The sequence below is a fragment of the Crocodylus porosus genome, unplaced genomic scaffold (assembly GCF_001723895.1).
Source record: "Crocodylus porosus isolate Cpor-Errol unplaced genomic scaffold, CroPor_comp1, whole genome shotgun sequence".
Taxonomy (NCBI): Eukaryota; Metazoa; Chordata; order Crocodylia; family Crocodylidae; genus Crocodylus; species Crocodylus porosus.
This window is the reverse complement of record NW_017728909.1, coordinates 53,097,763-53,112,648: the sequence shown is the minus strand read 5'-3', so window position 1 is coordinate 53,112,648 and position 14,886 is coordinate 53,097,763. Positions and strand designations below refer to the sequence as shown.

The window sequence follows — 14,886 nt, the reverse complement described above, 5'->3', positions numbered from 1 at the left end:
TGAATCTTCATCTAATTTCCAGCCTAGAAACATTCTTAGTTTATATTTATTCTTGTGCCAACATTGTATTTTAACTTAAGTCTTCTCCCTCCCTAGTTTTTATAAAGAACAAGAGATTACCTCTCAGCCTTCATTTCCCTAGACTAAACAAGCCAAGCTCTTCTTTTGTAAATTCCCTGATCATCCCATAACCCTCCCCATGAGGTCTTACTAGGATTTTATATAATAGCATTAACACTTCCCAATCTCTACCAGAAATATCTATCCTGATATATTCAAGGTTCACATTAATAATGAAAAAGTCATGTCAGACTCACACAGTTGAATTATAATTGTTTTCTGGTCAACTAATACACCCAGGGCTTTCCCTTCTTTTGTCATTTTCAATTAATGAGTACCCAAAGTGTAGCAGAAATTCTTGTTATTAGTCCCTAAGTGCATGACCTTGCACTTCTCAGTATTAAATTTCCTCCTGTTTTTATTACTCCAGCCCTCAAAGTCATCCTGTTACCCTGAATGATATTCCACTTCTCCCCCATCTTTATGTCATCAGCACATTTTATTAACACACACTTATCTTTTGTGTCAAGATCATTAATGACTATAGTAAATAAAATCGATCCCAAGATCAATTCTTGAGGACACCCATTAGTAACCTTTAAGAGAATGTCTAACAAGAGTGGTGGCTATTTTTTCTGTCATGGAAATCACAGTTCTTAAGAAGTTTTTTGTTTTTTCTCCAATTAAAACAGCATTTTCACAGGCATGCACATACACACCTAGATTTGACTGTGCCATGTAAGCACTGAAGTAAGTAGGGAGCCATGCAGCATTATATATCCTAGAGGTAGTTGTACCTCTCAGTTCTTGAGCCTTTCAGTCTGTCTAGATGTTGATTAGGCTGCTTCATCTTAAGAATTCAGAACACTGTACAGACCAGTTCTGTGGCTCTCCCTCCTGCTAATAGTCTTGGACTAATGGATATGGTAGAAGCATACAGAGATAGCTGTTAGGGCAATGTGAAGCTTCAGTTGCTGGTTCAATTCGGCTGAGATTTGGCCTGATTTGGCAGCCTAATCTCCAAATCTGAATCATAGTTTCATGGTTTGTAGGGTTGGAAGGGACCTGAGCAGATCATCAAGTCTGACCCCCTGCCATGGCAGGAAAGAGTACTGGGGTCAAACAACCCCAGCAAGGTGTTTGTCTAGCCTTGTCTTAAAGTCCCCCAGGGTAGGAGCCAGCACCACTTCGCTTGGAAGTTGGTGGCAGATCCTAGCCACTCTGACAGTGAAGCAGCGCCTCCTGATGTCTGATCTGAATTTACCCTCTGCCAGCTTCTGACCATTATTTCTAGTCACTTGTGGTAGTGCTTGGGGGAACAGGGACTCCCCCAATGCCTGCTGGTCCCCTCTGACTAGTTGGTAACAGGCCACTAAGTCCCCCCTCAGCATTCTCTTGTGGAGGCTGAATAGGTTCAGGTCCCATAGCCTGCCCTGCTGCCCCTGATCATGCGAGTGGCCCTCCTCTGGACCCTCTCCATGTTGCCCACATCCCTCTTGAAGTGCGGCACCCAGAACTGGACGCGGTACTCCAGCCAGTTAGTGACCCATTTGACTGTGTAGGTGTCGACACCACAGTCCCCCAGATTTTTAATGAGAATGGAATGAGAGACAGTGTCGAAGGCCTTCCTAAAGTCCAGAAAGACTATGTCCACTGGTACCCCTGCATCTAAGGATCTGGTGACCTGGTCATAGAAGGCAACCAGGTTGGTCTGACAGGACCTGCCTCTAATGAACCCGTGTTGGTTGCCCCTATGCATAACCTCCCCCGCTGGCCCCTCATGGACATGTGTCAGGATAATTCTCTCAAAGAGCTTACCCAGGATCAAGGTATGACTAACTGGCCTATAGTTTCCTGGGTTTTCCTTCCTCCCTTTTTTGAAGATGGGAACCATGTTGGCCCTCTTCCAGTCCTCTGGCACCACACTAGAGCACCACGAGTGCTCGTGAAGCCGTGCCAGGGGTCCTGCAATGACTTCAGCTAATTCCCTCAGCACTCTGGGGTGGAGATCATCTGGACCGGCTGATTTAAATACATCCAGTCCCTCCAGAAGTTCCCTGAATAGCTCCTCACTGACCCTTGGCCTAGGTGCGCCTCCCCTGGGGCCTGAAGGGGGCCCAATGGGGGGCTGATCTGGTCCCTGCTCAGGAAAATGGAGGCAAATAAGTCATTAAATAGGTTAGCTTTGTCATCTGCTGTGATGACCAGATTTCCTAGTGTGTCTTGCAGGGGCCCCACGTTACCCGGTACCTTCTTTTTGCCCCCTGTGTATTTAAAAAAGGACTTCTTGTTGTCCTTGATCTGGGTAGCTACTCCCAGAATCAAATCAGGAGACCCTTTAATCTCTCTGAATTGAATCAGAACCCTCCGAATCAATTCAGAGAAATTCAGAAAGTTTTGATGATTCGGACGTAGCCACAGCTTTAAATGTTTTTTCTACATACCTCAAGGTACTCATAGATTCACAGATTCATAGATGCCAGGGTCAGAAGGGACCTCAATAGATCATCGAGTCTGACCCCCTGCCTAGGCAGGAAAGAGTGCTGGGGTCAGATGACCCCAGCCAGATGCCTATCCAACCCTCTGTAAAAGACCCCTAACGTAGGGGAGAGCACCACCTCCCTTGGCCACCCTTACTGTGAAGAAGAAGCTCATGAATGCTGAGATGCTGAGGCAAATGGAGCATCCCACAGGAGCATGGGGTGGGGGCGTTCCCAATGCACTTGGCTGCAGACCCAGAAGTGGACCAGAAGCACTTCCGGTCTACTTCCGGGTCCACCAGGAGTACTTCCAGTCCACTTCCAGTTTCGCCACTGAGCACATGGGGGAGCTCCCCTGTGCTCCTGTGGGACACTCCATCTGTCCCAGCACCGTGAGCCATGCCTGGTACCTTGAGATATGTAGAAAAAAGCTGTGTCTGTGGCTGAATGGCTAATTCTCCATATCAGCATCCAATCTTCAAATTTGGATTCAGTTGAATTGAATCAGGACAGTGATCTGAATCAACTAATTGAATCACTGTCCCCAAATCAGGCCAAATCTGAATCAAAAATGACCTGTTTTGCATACCCCTAATAGCTGTGCCTACATTTTTCCAGGCCACAGAAATAGTGACTGACTGTAGCTCTTACATAGACCTAAAAAAGGGAAAATAGTTTTTCTACACCCAAATCATATGCACAACCACAGAAGGGTCAAGTATGTGTATTGTATTGGCTGGGGTATAGGGACTCAGGGGGAAAGGAAGCTCTCAAATATCACTGTGTGTTAGCTTATTGTACAAATGCTGTATTTTTAAAATTTGGAAAATGATAAATTGTTAGATTGGGGTGGGCAAAATATGGTGTACAGGCCGGATCCAGCCCAGTAAGTGATTCTATCCATCCCATGGCACTCTCTGCCCTCCTCCCTCCCCTGTGGGTAGTGCCGGCTGCAGCAGCTCCAGCTCTGGCTCTGGCTCCGACTCCGGCTCCTGGGACTGCAGCCAGTAATGGAGCACAGCGGGGGCTGAGGCACATAGTGGGGTTAGTGCCTCCAGGGCTAGAGAGAGACGCAGCTCCTAAACCCACCCCTGCCCTCCTCTCCCTCTGCTGCTTGTGATGTTGGCACTAGTACCTTAAAATATATTTTTGAAATACATTTTTAGTATATGATTTGTTTTTGATCTATAATTTGTTAAAATTATATCTTTGAAAGATGTTACGTGTGTGGACCTCAATTTGATTGGTTTGGCACCATTCTCTGGGAGGTCCAACACTCCTGAAATTCCCACTGATTGGCCAAGGATAATGGGGCGGGTTGACACAGGAGTTACAACTCCTCACTACCTGATAGGTCATGCCTGTGCCTTGTGGCTTAGGGAACAGAACTTCTGGGGCCCCAGGGGTGGGCAATGCACCATGAGTGCATGGGCTCTCTAGAGGGGCAGTGGACCTTCTAATGTCAAGGACCATGTAATATGGGCAGGGGATTCTGGGACCAATATGGTGGCCAACATGATGGTGTGGAGGGCAGGGTTTGGTGTCTGGTGAGCAGACTTTTTATGTCATGGACCATGTGCAAGGGTGAAACTTGTGGTTCCAAGAATATAACCCTTCCCCCTTCCAAAAGGAGTACTTGCAGGGTGAGGGGAGGGACTTTCAGTGGCAAAGGCCAGGAATAGGACTTTCAGTTCCAAAATAGCAGCCAGGGGACAGGGCACCTGTCAAGGTGTGGGATTTAACAGTTTGACAACAGGTGTGCCCCTGCATCCCTCAACAGCTGACCAAAATTCGTTAAGTGGGCCACCAGCCAAATAATTGCCCACACTTGTCTTAGATTAATGCAGTCCATACCTAACTAAATGTCTGTTTATTTTAACTTCAGGCTCAGGAGACATGGACAGTATTTCCAAAGTGAGTATGTAAAATATGTTAATGTTTTGCATTGTATCCTACTCGTATGTAAAATCTCTCCTAATTTTTGTTACATTTTTACATTAGTGATTGCAAATTAAATGGGCATTATGTGCCTATCAACTCTTTGGGGATTTTAGACAGACTTAGCATTAGTTGGAAGGTTAAAACAATGCCGATAATCAGTAGGGACAATGAAATGGATTTGTTTATGTATTTTTCTTAACAGAATTATGGTCATCCTCGTATGTGGCTAATGTATAGCCATGTAATGACCTAACTAATTATATTATAGTTTTACATATTGATAAGACAAATGAATACAGTTATAATAAATCTAGTTAAAGGTAAGGAGAGGTAAATTGGGGAAAATGTCATTAGGATATAACTTTTATGCATTGTGTGATAGCTTTTCTTCTTTTATGAGGCAATGTTAATATTGTAATCACTACTTTAATTCCCTAAAAGCTAGATTAAAAAGTAATTATAAAAGAAGCAGTGTTCTGAACATTCAACCATTAAAGAGTATATTGAAAATGAATGTTATTCAACCTTCAGCCATTTAGAACTACAAAAATAATATTGTGTTTCAGTGTGCGGTGTTTTACATAAAAATTTCTACTATTTCTATGATTCTTATTAATTTAGGGGTTGATTCAAATTAGGAATCAATAAAATTATTCATTGCAAGTGGAAGTGGAAGAATTCGTTTCATAGAAAATACCTTCTGTTATTCCTTGAACCTTTTCAAATACAAATGGCTAAAACTAATTAATGAACATCACTAAAAAGATCACCCTGCACTTTTGTGCTTTTCGTCTACATAGAAATTGATTAAACAACTGTTTCATTCTGAATTGCAGAGCTCATTCTTATTCATTTGAAATGCTAGAACAAAATTTCCAGCTCTGTCCTAAAAGAAGAAAACAAGTTTGCTTAGAGAAAGCTGAAATCTTTTTAACTGGAATTTCAAACTACATATGTAGAATGTTAATGTACAATTTCATTATTCTGTAATGGAAGTTCTAATTTCTGCTTGTAGCAAAGCAACAGAAAAATACCCTAAATAATGTGGTATCTATGGGTCAGACAAGTCCAGGAGGACCAGGACTATGTTAAAAATGTTTTGCACTGCAGGGATTACTGTTCATGTAAAGGTACTTGAGCTACCTTTAGTTAGTGAAGCACTCCATGGCTGTGTTCAGACGAGTGTGGATGTGCAGTATGTTGCGCCACAGACGCACCACGTACCACGTATGCAGGCGTTCCCCATGCTGCTGTCTTGCAGCATGGAGGTGCGGAGGGGGGTTTGACTCTAGGAGATCCTGGGGTCAAAAAAAGCCACACCAAAAAAAGTGGGATGGTGCACATGGTGGCAGAGGATGTCACCCACAACTGGAGCCTGGCCAGTCGGAACCACACTTCAGCTGCCAGCCAGGCTTCCTGTCATTGCTGCAGCCCCAGGAGGCCCCCAGGACACCAGGTAAGGCTGGTGGGGCCAGCACAGTTGCTGGCCCCAGCCTTCCCTACCCCACCTGGGGTAACCTGCTGCGTACCACAGTGCATATGGCATGGGTGTTCCCCGGGAACAAGCAGCAGTGCTTGGAAGTTTGAATTTATTAGTGTCAGACTTTTAAGTTACTATGAAGGATTTGTTCATAGTATGCTGAACAAAATGCAGAACTCTGTTAAAAAATAGATGAGATATTACTGTTTCATTTAATAAAATTACTATATGACGATACTTAAATGGTGATGGGATAGATTGTTTTCTGACGATGCACTATACAGAAACATCTTTTTGTATATACCTTCTATGGGGGGAAAAACACCTCACTATCTGTTTTTATCAGAATTTGGCACTAAGTATAAGTATTTATGTTGGCTTTTCCAGTTTGTCTGGAAGTGTACATTTCTTTTTCTGGTTAGTTCATCAACACTTTTTAAATTATTTTAATTGATAAGGTACCCAAAATTAACCACGGTAAACCTAGCTAAGCAAGCCTTGTGTTTATAATGATCATGTATTAATAACTCTAAATAAACTGTGGAAAGCAGCTGGTTCCATCCTTTCTCTTTAATGCAACAGACTAAATCTTGGTGTAGTCAATATATTTACTTCGGTTACTAGACAAGAAAAGGTAGTTGTACAGTAGTACTTCCAACAAAAGAGTAATCTTTAATGCTTTTCGGTGCTGTTGTTGTTACTGTGGTAGCCTCTAAGGATTCAAATCACATATCAGGACTCTGTTGCGCAAGGTACTGTGCAAGTAACTAGTCCCTATCCAGAGATGCTTACAATGTCTGGCTGTTATTGAATAAAACTAACTCTGTAACTCTACTGTTCATGCATAATACTCTCTGGGAAGTGGTTTAGCAGCTCGTAACTTTGATTTATGAATTATTCCCAGTCATTTACATGCTACTTAAAAGAAGCCTTAATTCAGAAAGGTACTTAAACATGTGTCTAATTTTAAGCCTGTAAATACTACTCATTTGTTTAAAATTAGGCATATCTTTATGTATTTTGCTGAATCAGGGTCACAGTGATCACTTGGAAATAAAGAAACCAATCTCCCTCCCTGTGAAGTCATTTAAACTGCTAAGTGCAGCACCTAAACAGAATTTAGCCACCGAAGTCACAAAAAAATCCAGAAATCTTGCAGCTACACAACTCTTTTTGTACTTACATGTTTAAAGCATATTTGGCCACCAGAATTGACACAAGACCTAGAGCAACCAAAGTGCCCAGCAAGGGGTCTGTCATAACAGGCTTAATACTTGTGGTTCTAAGGAGTCCCTCAGTAACACAGAGTCAACCTCAGAAGAGGAGGAGCTCACTGCATAGTTAGAAATCAGGATCAGGCAGTAGGCAGAGTTGTCTTATGAACAGATCATCAGGATGGTCTGTCTGGATATTATAAATTAATCTCTTCCATATAGAGTTATGAATTAAATTCTGGGATTTAAGGATGGTAGAGGGAGGCACCGGACTGGACTTGGAGTCCTTGTCCTATCAGAAGAATGCATTTGCCTTCCAGTTAATGGTATTTGGCTGGTATGGGACAATTAAGTCCCAACAGAAGAACCCTGATCAGTGGACTCGCTATGGATTCAGATCCTGATTTATCTGGAGATACAGCAGATTCTTATGGTCCCTGAGGAACTGGGCCATCTTTCAGAAGATGTTGCCACTCTACCAAGCTACTTTGATTGTGAGCAGTTCTGTATCCCAAATAGTTCTTTTCAGTGGGTAATAATGCTCAGGAGCAAAAAGCACATGGCTGCAATTATTTCAAGGATTTGGACAGCTGGGATAAGATGATCCTGTGACCCAGATTGATGCATTAGCTTCTGGGCTTCGGTTGCGGCAGATTGGGTGCAGAGGTAAATACCTTCTCAAGTCTCTCAGGGTCATAGGTGAAGGGAGACTTTTTTTTTTTGCGGGGGGGTGGTCGCTAAGCATGCATGTGCGCATGCACCACCCCCAGGTGGAAAACTCTTCAGGGGAAGGGGCAGGGGGAGGGAAAAGGGCCAGGGGGAGAAGGGAGTGGGGCTGGGACCAGGCTGGGATCAGGAGGCAGCCAAGCCGAGCTAAGCTGGGCCCAGGATTGGGATTGGGGCTGGGGCCTGCTGTGCCCATGTGGCTGCCCCTTCCCCTGTGCCAAGGATTGTTGCTCAGTGCTGGCACCACCCGTGCCAACGAATCTACCACCGCCCCCTAGCCTCACACTGGATCTGGTTGCCTCTGCAGTGGCCTCAGTCCTGCAGTGCCTGGGGGGGCCCAGAGCTGGGGGCCAGAGTGGGGCCAGCCTAGGCTGCACTGTCAGGCTGGAGGGGATGGAGCCCCTGGGACCCCTGCACGCACCCTGCCAGGCCCTGCACAGCCAGGGCAGGGTGGGGCATGGGATGATGCTGCAGCTCGTTTCAGGGGTGCAGAGGGGGGTGACGACTCCAGCCGCTGCACACATCCTGGGAGGCATGGGGGACATGTGCCCCATGATCTGCACGGGGCAGGGCAGGATGCTGTTGCAGGCTGGGGCTGAGGCAGTGCCAAGCTGTTCCCATTGGGGGGTGGCTGCGCTGCACTCCAGGTGGGCTGCAGTGGCACTGGGACTGGTTCACCTCACTGCCTGGCCCACCCAGTGGCAGGACACACGTGGTGCCATACCGCTTTCAAAGCAGCAGCAGCAAGGCACAGAGGCAGGGAGCAGAGCCCAGCCTGCAGCTGCAGCCCACCCTTGCCCCGTGCACAGAACTAGGGGCCATGTGCCCCCCCACTCCCTCCCCATACATACACACAGTGAATGGGGCCCTGGCCAGGCCAGGTCATGGGACAGTCCCCACAGTGCAGAGGAAGCAGGGCAGGGGCAGGGGTAAATGATTCACCCCTGCCCCCACTCCCTCCTGCACTGTGGGGGTCCTGATCTGCTCCCCCACACACACACAACCTAGGTAGTCATGAAGAAAGTAGACTGAAATAAATTTACCTGCCTGCTGGGACAGCTGCAGTCCTGGCTTCACAGAGTATCTGAGTGTGCATGCCCCTTCCCCTCTGCTGCAGCAGTTTGGAGGGCTGAGCCCTGGTAGTTCCTCTGCAGCCAGACTGCTATCCTCTAATCACAGCAGGACTCACCACTAGTGGCAGAGGCTTCTGCTCTAGCTACTCCCCTACATATCCTTGAGCCCAAGTGTCTGCACACAGAGTGCTTCAGGGAGGACTTGAAGAAGTTCCTGGGGTTTCGGAATCAGTGCTGCCTCTGGTTCATACTTTGCCCCTATGCCTACCCCACAGATCAGGCCAAGGTGGGATTGTTTATCAGCCTGCTCATGGGGAGTTCCCTGGCCTGGGCATCCATGCTTTTGGATGCCTCCAGTCCCCTCTTGAGTAACCTGGAAGGACTCTTGCAGGCTATATCCTCGTCCATTGGATTAACAAGAGATGAGAGCTGAATTTATCCAGCAGAGGTGCCTTCAGCTCACAAGTCAGTAGTTCAGTCAGAGTTGGCAGGACTACAAAAAGTGCTTTGTTAGCCAGCTCTTTGTCCATGCAGGGTATGGAACTATACATGCATGCCAGTATTCAAAACTTGCAGAACAATCTCTTGGGCTTGTAAATTGTATGTCCTGGCTGCCAAAGCTTAAAAATAAGGCACCTAGAAGGCCAGTCTAGATTTTGCCATTTTTTTTTCATTGTCTTCAATAGGTTCTGGGCCTAACCTGAAAACAAGAATTGCAGAGAAGAAATTTTATTTCATAAAGGGGAACATAGTTATTTCCAGGTCAAAATTATTAACTATTACAGAACTTGGTTGGAAAGGTTTATTCTGGTTCATCTTCAGAAATTCTAAGGTGTTGTGTAAGTACAGCTTTAAGATGCATTGTGAAGCAAAGAAAGGAACTCAGTTCTTCAATAAGATTTAACCTTTATTTAAAAATCTCATTTAACAGAACTCTCCCAGTAATATGAGCATGAGTAATCAGCCTGGCACTCCCCGGGATGACGGTGAAATGGGTGGAAACTTTCTAAACCCTTTTCAGAGTGAGAGTGTAAGTATCTTTTTGATTCTTCTGTTTGGTAAACACTGAGTCACTAGCCTTATCATCTGTGTTATCTCTATATTTTTACTAGATCCTAATATTATAATATGGATCTGCTGAACAAACAGTTGTGCTAAATAATGTCAGTAAATTTAGATCCAAGAGACAGAGTTACTACAGAAATCCATGATTAGTGGATGAAAATTAGATGTACATCAGTATTATCCTAGATTCACACACATACTTATTTGGTAATGAATGATGGGATGTGAATTTGTCAGTTAAAATCTAAACAGTGTAGACATGAATATTCAGCCAGTCATTCAAAAGCAGTCTCTGAGGTTGGATGTGTCAGTTTGTGGCTGCCCAACTTTTCACCTTCCTTGATAGTATATTTTGTAAAGTAGGAATGTCTTTCAAAACATGATCCACACTTAAGTACCAGAAAATCTATAAGATTTTATAAAAAGCCATGATGTAGTTTTAGGTACAGGAAAGCAAACACCCCCTCTAGTGTTCATTATGTGACAAATGAGACTTTTCATAAAAGTGCCAGATCTTGAGGCTAAACAAATATTGTTTACAATACTAAACTATTTTAAATCAAGAAAATAGTGAGGAACATTTTCGTATCCAGGTGCCTAAAGTTAGATTTCTAAATCCATATTTTGGTTCCTATATAGAAGTGGCCTGATTTTTCAGAAGTGCTGAGTGGCTTCGGAACTTGTATTCTGACTGGAATTAACTTCTGTCAGAACCACATGCAATTCCATTAATTATGCCAATGCAGAATTTAGCCCAGTTTCTATGAAGATTGAATCTTGTTTCTTCTAATTCATACCATAGCCAAAATCTTCAGCATGTTTTATGAAATACAGATTAAATTTTTATTTTGCTTCTTCAGCAAACATACAAATATGAAGAATGATCAATTTTCCATATTTTAGGCATCTACTGTTCAATAACTTTGAACAAAAGGTCCTCAGCTAGAGAGGTATGTTTCAAAATTTGCAAAAGAGTAGTAATTAAACCGCATCAGATTTGATTTATAGTCATGGCAGTGCTTGACTCTAAATTCAGCTTACTCAACTTGTACTGTATGCCAACAATCTGACTGAACAGACAGAAGCCAGTCCACTAAACTAGGCTCATTAAAAAAATAACAAGTAGTATCAGTTATATGCCACAGAAAATTGGTTCTCTCAGACATTCCTGTATGCTTAATGGTTTTAGCTACTGTTTTTTTTACCTGAATCAATTCCTGATCTGGCTTGTAGAAGATTTTGCTACACCTCTTACTGTACTTCAAGATGCCTGTCTCACTCACAAGCCAGAGTTTAGTTTCTTGAGCCTCCGTCATGCTTTCTCAACCACCCCTGCCACTTCTTTTCTTGGCTACTTAGAAAGAATATTATCAGTGAGATAAATTCTGAGTTTTTTCCTCAGGCAAAATTCCCATTCAGTTCACCAGGAGTTCTGAATCAAAATAAGGACAGCAGTAGTAGTGATAATGTGATTACTACTACTATGTTGTGGTATGATTGAATCATTATAATTACAATTATATATAATTAATGTATATTTAATAAAATAATACAAGGAGTAGTAGTAATAGCAGCAATTTGTACGGTACTTAATCTGTATATAAACAAAGAATTTATTCCCTGGCCCAAATGCGTATGCTGTTGTTGCATACTCTGGTTGTAATCCAAAAAGCTTTAAGACATTTCCTATCTTTAAACACCTGAGAATGGTCCTTTTCAATGACTTACATGCTTAAGGCTTTACTGAATAAGCTTTGCTGAATCCAAGTGAGAGTCTGCAGCACCTGGCAAAAGCAAGACCCAAAACAGACAAGATCAACAAAGAAAAGACAAGACCTCAGGCAAACTAGGTTTCCTCCAGTTAGTCTGTTCGAAGCAGTTTGCATTAGGGCTAGGTACAGGCAGTCAAAAAGCCCAAGGCTGAATCATTTTATTCTTTGCAGGTTAGTCTACACTGTGTAGATTGAACTGATAAGCAAGTGAACAGACATTCACTTTTGATTCTGGAAATGTAGTCACATGACTGCAGTGGCCCAGGCCAGAAAATGCAGGGGTGGTGGAAGGGCGGCACTAGAACATGCCTCTCTGCTTAGCTGGAGCAGACAGCTTGGGCCAAGGCTAGCCCACCTGCCCTGCAAAGGGGTGGGGGGGGAGTGTTTATGGGGGAGGTGCAAAGCATCCTGGGGTACTGGAGGACTGCTGAGTTAACTTGAATCTGGAGGGGATCTGGGACACAAGTTCAATAAACTGATTTAACCTAAATCAGTTAAGTCTGATACTACATCCATCCAGGTTTATCTTAAACCAGTTTCAGCCATTTTGAAAGTGGTTTATGTGCACTTGAACTTCTGTTGTATCATAGATTTGAATCAGTTTCTGATCACTTATAATGGTTTATGTGTAATTTCTGTCCCTAGCCAAGAAGTATGACTACTGGAGGCTTTGTGGTATCTCATCAGTAACTTGTGATGAGGTACTGTTACTTTGAGGAAGACTGTAGCTTGCATCAGGGCTGCAGTTCAGTATGTGTTAAAATAATAAGGCAATATAATGTGATGGCAGGATTTTTAGTTAATAGAAAAAGCATAATTACTGATATTTGATATAGCCAACTTCTGAAAGATTAAGCCAAAGGCCTAATTTCATTTCAGTAAGGCATTTTTCCAACACCTTTCCCCACAAGTAGTGAAATGCCAACTCCATTGGTGTGAATACCCAGCTACCATGCTCCACAAGCATATCTGCCATCAGCTTATGCATATACCCTAAGTAGCCCCAGCACTAACTAGTGGAGAGCAAGTTAGGGCATGTAAGGAAGAGCTGCTATAATTGCATGAGCCAGGCAGTATCAGCAAACGCTAACATTTTCTGCTCATGATTTACTTATTCATTTCATAAGTTTTGTTATAATTTAGATGGAATGAAATTTAAATATATAATTAATTATTGTAGCACAAACTGAACAACAGTCCTGACAAATTTAAAAGGATAAAAATAAAAGAGCAATGAATTGAAATTCAAATTCATTGTTTTGTTCCAGAAGCGAATGTAGTGGCCTGTGAAAGAATTGTTAAAATGTGGATTCCTCTTTTCCAGTACTCCCCTAGCATGACAATGAGTGTGTGATCCATTACCAAGTCTCCTCATGAAGACCGCAGTGAGTTGGCCCTCTTCAGAGAGCTACTACAGAAGAAAATTACTCGTCCCAGTGTACAGTTTAACAAAAGGATCTCAGACACAATCAGACCCACCATTTTTCCTACCATCTCCCCAGTTTTGTCAAGAAAGTGGGTCCAAAAATGATTCCAACAACTGTAAAGAGTGGCATAAGAGAACTGCCCAAGACTGAACTGCAAACAATTTTCTGTGTATGTACATGTACGGGTAGATGTATATATGTGTGCCTGTGTGCTTGTGTGTGCACTATATAGACATACACACACACACATACATATATAGACCCGCAGGACATTGTAAAATATTATCACATGACATCTTAAGTAGAAATAAGAAGTAGGGACTTTTATTCCATCTTTTTTTCACGTTTACATTTTAACTATTAAAATTTGCTTTCCCTCTCCCCTCCTGAACTGTTTTGTGCTGCATATATCACTGCTTTATAAGTTATTTTTTAAGGTGAACTCAAATGATAAATTGTCTGATTTTGTAAATGTCTGCCATTATGGATAGGAATAAAATTGCTTATAAGAGGGCTTTCATTAACTTGTGTTTGATACCAGTTATCCTGTGAATCACATTCTGTGCTGTCTCAAGAAATAGAAGAAAGCTCATTTTAATTTTTTGGAGAAATTTAATAATTTTTCATCAAGCCTTGGTGACATTTTTTATACTTTGCCTTTAAAAAAAGAAGCACTGATGGTTATTTTCTTCTTTAATTGAAGCCTAATTATCTGCAATATCTATTTTAAATGGAAGCCTGAATTTGATACAAGCTTCTTGGTTTATACAGAGTACTTTAAGGTTGCTGTAAGTGAGTTCCAGTTGCTATAGAATCTAGCAATAAAGTGTCAGGGCTGCTCTGCCCTTGGAAATGAGTTTTCTACTTAGCATGATCTTCCGTAGGGGTGGTAGTTAGTAGAAATACAGTAGAATTCTTACTACTGAAACCTCCTTTTCTAACAAACTGCTGGTGTCCTCCCTCCCTTTTCTACTGATTCTTAGCTGATCCCCAATTAGCCATAGTCCTGATTGTCTTAACATACTTCATGTCTCCCAAGCCATTCAGATAATCAGGACTCCGCCGTACATGAACGTGTTACTTTTCACTAGAAATACTGGAACAGAACTTCTCAAAATCTTTCTGTATGTGTAATCATATAGGTAAACCAAAATGCCTGAGCATTTCATGGTTATGACCCATGCTGAGAGCATTGGAAGGCTCAAGCCTTTCTGCCAGATATAGGATGTCAACAGAGGTCTGAACCCATTCTGTAAGGAGTTCAGTATACTGTATTTCAAAGCTGTGGAGATAGTGGAAAAAAGGAGAATGGTGATACGGCTTCCTTAACACTAAAAAAAAAAGCCTTTTGAAGGAGACTTCCTTAAAGTGAAGCTCTAACTTCTGAGGACCTGAGGTTATGTTAAATTTAGTGCCCTATGACTCCCACGTTTCCCAAGAAAATGAAAGATTGTAGCTATATGTATGGTGTTAGGAAGGCTGATGTTCAGGATCTCAGGCACCAAGTGGCTGAATTAAACTCACTCCACAGGTTTAGAACAAAGTTCTCATCTTTGCATGTGGGAGGTCCAGATACATAGGGAAAGAAGAGCATCAAGTACAGTGCTCATAGGAAGATTTATAAGAAGAATTTTGCCCTTAAATTTTA

At 42.7% G+C, this 14,886-nt stretch overlaps 1 protein-coding gene across 1 annotated transcript in view; it reads left to right on the top strand.

Annotated features, from left to right (window-relative positions):
• The window catches only part of SSBP2 (single stranded DNA binding protein 2), a 222,395-nt gene extending 207,826 nt beyond the window's left edge, over positions 1-14,569 (top strand). Inside the window, exons 15-17 of the mRNA XM_019531710.1 lie at positions 4,426-4,454; positions 9,906-10,004; positions 13,136-14,569. Of these exons, the coding sequence (XP_019387255.1) occupies positions 4,426-4,454; positions 9,906-10,004; positions 13,136-13,165 (158 nt within the window). The 3' untranslated portion in view covers positions 13,166-14,569. The remainder of the gene's footprint in view (positions 1-4,425; positions 4,455-9,905; positions 10,005-13,135) is intronic.
• Positions 14,570-14,886: the final 317 nt, after the last annotated feature.